A 3,674-nucleotide genomic window follows, 5' to 3' on the forward strand; every position below is an offset into this window, starting at 1 on the left:
AGCTTCATGTGCCAGGTGGAATAACAAGGGCGTTGATGACGCAACCCAGATTTTACAACGCCTTGATTGGTATTTTAAGTATGAGAAAACCACATAATCTGTTACAGCAGTCTGTCAGTCGATGACACAGCCGATAACGTGGCGCGCAAACATTGGTCTGACAGGATTTACACTATGGGGAGATGTCAATTGCAGCCTGGTGTTCTATTATTTTATGTATTGTATTCACAGGAATGTGCCTGTATTGATGTGTAATACTTTTATTATTGTGGCAAAAAAGTAATTTCTAGTAATGCGCTAAATGGTGCTAGCCAGCCAATCTTGTAGGTGATGGAAGATATAGTGAGGTGAGATTGGTCAATGGCCCTCGATGTCACAGAATTTGCAAAAACTTCACATGCGCGTTCAATTCGCTTGAACGTTTGCTACGTTGCGGAATGGTTTGTACTGAATGACACGTTTTCCCCAAAATGCGGGGGTGTATTCATTACGCTTTTTCTGTTGGTAAACGCTTCGTCTGTTAAGCGTTTTGTAACAGAAACCGTTTACTCCAAACAACTCTATTTTATTATTAAACTGAAGTTGTTGATCAGTTCTGTCTCTCCTAAAAAAAATAAGCAACTGGAAGAAGTTGGAAGGAACCCTGCGGACTTCACATGGAAGAATCATTCATTTATGCGCAGCTTGTGCCGAAAACTTCGGACTATTCAGATTGGAAAGACAACGTGTGGAAACCATACACATAACATGACTAGCTATAACTTCCTTTTAAGAACCCACTTTGAAGAGCGTTTTGAGTAAATGGTTTATTTTGCTAAACTTTTGCAACATAATTGGCGTAATGAATACACCCTTGTTACTTTATCCGGAAACATGGAGGCTGTCGTCTGTGATGTTGTTTCACCAGAGGATCTCTTGGTAAATTTTATTCCCTACTACATGGCTTCGTTGGCGATTTGACCTAGCTGACATTGAACGTTTAATTTGGCCTTATCGGGGTATTATTTATTGGAAATATCGAGACCAATTCAGTAGCTTCTAACTGACGTTAACTAGCCTGTCGTTGTTGTTTGGATATTCAAGTTATGTTATACATTGGTTCTGGATGGCATAATTCGCTAGCAAGCTAGCCATGTTTTTGGAGATAACTAATGAATCACATGTGAGTGACAATACGAAACTCTAGCTAGCTAAGAGACCGTGTCATAAGCTCAACCATCATTGCAATTTAATAGCCGTCATTGCATCATTCACCATCAGCCATTATTCCTGGACATTTTTTTTTTTTGCAGAAATTTGAAAAGAAGTATTCTACAGAGTTGGCTAAAGGGGATTTGACCAAAGACACAAAGTTTGAGTATGCCTGGTGTCTGATCAGGAGCAATTTCCCGGATCAAATCAAATCAAAATCAAATCAAATTTATTTTATATAGCCCTTCGTACATCAGCTGATATCTCAAAGTGCTGTACAGAAACCCAGCCTAAAACCCCAAACAGCAAGCAATGCAGGTGAAGAAGCACGGTGGCTAGGAAAAACTCCCTAGATGACATCAATAAGGGCATCGTTCTGCTGGATGGTAAAACATCAACTGGACACCGACTCATTAGCTTAGTCACATATATGATTGTGCATATACCCGACTGTTATGATCGATGTCAATGCCAAACAGATGGCACAAACAGATATGGGACCAGGCTACTAACATTACACCCCCACCATTTAAAGTGAACAGAGATGCTAATGTTTTTTATTTTCTGTCCCCACAGAGCTGGTTCACAAGGGGACCAAGGATGACCAGAGGGACTACTTGTTTTACCTGGCTATTGGAAACTACAAACTGAAGGTGCTTTGAATGTAGTTTTTACCCTTGCAACTGTCCTTCTACTTGCTGTTGGGGGTCTAGGCTGGGTTACTGCAAAGCACTTGGTGTCAACTGCTGATGTAGGCTTCACGAATACATTTGATTGGTGCATGCAATACTACAATTATGTCTTAATTTGACCATGTCCAGGGATTGATGTTAAAGTCTGAAAGGCACTTGCCCATGTGACAAGTTGGGAGTGTTTTTTGGTTTCCCAAAGATTATGATCACTTGTCTGAAAATGTAAAATAGCTATTTACACGCTAAAATACATTGCCTGCCTTTTCCCCTACAGGGGAGGAATCAGAAAGATCAGTGCTGGAATTCTTTGTCTTTTGGTTGTTATTAGTAAAAACATTACCAGAGCAGCCTCAACTTTCCCTACTGCCATAAATTGTCTGTCTTTCAATTAAACAATGGGGAGGAACCAGAAAGACCAGTTTTAGACTACTACAATTATTAGCCGTTTGGTTGTTTTTATCATCTACCCAATGGGGTAACCTCGAAGCATGTTCAGTGTACTTGCCCCAGGCAATAAGGCAACCCTTAATGTCCATCCCTGATGTCACGCCACAGGAGTATGAGAGGGGCCTGAAAAGCATCCGGATCCTCCTGAAGAATGAACCAGGGAACACGCAAGCTCTGGATCTGGAGAAGCTCATAGTGAAGGCCATGAGGAAAGGTGAGGTCAGGGTTAGTCTGAGTACCAGTCTGTGTTATCATGCCAACTCCTTGTAAATCATTGTCATGCCAAACATGACAATTCTATGAAGGGTTGACAAGAAAGCAGAAACAGACTGGCAACCAGGGTAGGGTAGAGTGGTGAATCAGTTTACTGATTGTGTCCCACACATCCATCAGCAATATTTGGTATTGAAGATTAATCTTCAATGTTATATGCATAGCAGTAGGTACAATTTAAGTCTACAGTCAGAACAACCATAGGTGTGTTTGAACACCTGGTGCAGTTTAACATACATTTTACGCTTTAAAAGTGTGTAAGTATGAAACTTGATAGATACTCTACAGGGATTGGCTTGCTTGAATGTACAGTTGAAGTCGGAAATTTACATACACCTTAGCCAAATACATTTAAACTCAGTTTTTCACAATTCCTGACATCTAATCCTAGTAAAAATTCTCTGTTTTAGGTCAGTTAGGATCACCACTTTATTTTAAGAACGTGAAATATCAAAATAATAGTAGAGAGTGATTTATCTCAGCTTTTTTTTCTTTCATCACATTCCCAGTGGGTCAGAACTTTACATACACTCAATTAGTATTTGGTAGCATTGCCTTTAAATTGCATATCTTGGGTCAAGCGTTTCTGGTAACCTTCCACAAGCTTCGCACAATAAGTTGGGTGAATTTTGGCCCATTCCTCCTGACAGAGCTGGTGTAACTGAGTCCGGTTTGTAGGCCTCCTTGCTCACACACTCTTTTTCAGTTCTGCCCACAAATATTTTATAGGATTGAGGTCAGTTTTGTCATGGCCATTCCAATACCTTGACTTTGTTGTCCTTAAGCCATTTTGCCACAACTTTGTAAGTATGCTTGGAACTCTGGTAACTCTGTTAAAATGTTAAACCTTTTACGTCATGAGACCAAGGCCCTCTGCCAGACCACTGACTCAGAGGTCTCATGAGCCCTTCCTTTATAGTAGAATCCTCAATCAAGTTTCTAAAGACGGTTGACATCTAGTGGAATCCGTAGGAAGTGCAACCTCATCCATATTTCAATGTGTATTCGGTAGGCCAAGCTTTGAAAAACTACAAACCTCTGATGTCCCACTTCCTGGTTGGATTTTTCTCA

At 40.5% G+C, this 3,674-nt stretch overlaps 1 protein-coding gene across 1 annotated transcript; it reads left to right on the forward strand.

The window, feature by feature from the left end:
* The first annotated feature begins 801 nt into the window (after positions 1 to 801).
* On the forward strand, positions 802 to 2,600 carry LOC110533143 (mitochondrial fission 1 protein-like). The gene is made up of 5 exons (XM_021617228.3): positions 802 to 918; positions 1,293 to 1,397; positions 1,550 to 1,577; positions 1,768 to 1,844; positions 2,439 to 2,600. Exons 1-5 carry the CDS (start codon positions 802 to 804, stop codon positions 2,598 to 2,600), a joined length of 489 nt encoding a protein of 162 aa, XP_021472903.2.
* Positions 2,601 to 3,674: the final 1,074 nt, after the last annotated feature.

The sequence above is a fragment of the Oncorhynchus mykiss genome, chromosome 10 (genome assembly GCF_057628025.1).
Source record: "Oncorhynchus mykiss isolate SJ-2025 chromosome 10, ASM5762802v1, whole genome shotgun sequence".
NCBI lineage: Eukaryota > Metazoa > Chordata > Actinopteri > Salmoniformes > Salmonidae > Oncorhynchus > Oncorhynchus mykiss.

Coding starts and splice junctions, on each gene's coding strand:
- LOC110533143 (XM_021617228.3), top strand. CDS start 802: ATGGTTTATTTTGCTAAACTTTTGCAACATAATTGGCGTAATGAATAC. Junction 1,398..1,549: donor GGAGCAATTTCCCGGATCAA/ATCAAATCAAAA, acceptor TCCCTAGATGAC/ATCAATAAGGGCATCGTTCT. Junction 1,578..1,767: donor GGGCATCGTTCTGCTGGATG/GTAAAACATCAA, acceptor CTGTCCCCACAG/AGCTGGTTCACAAGGGGACC.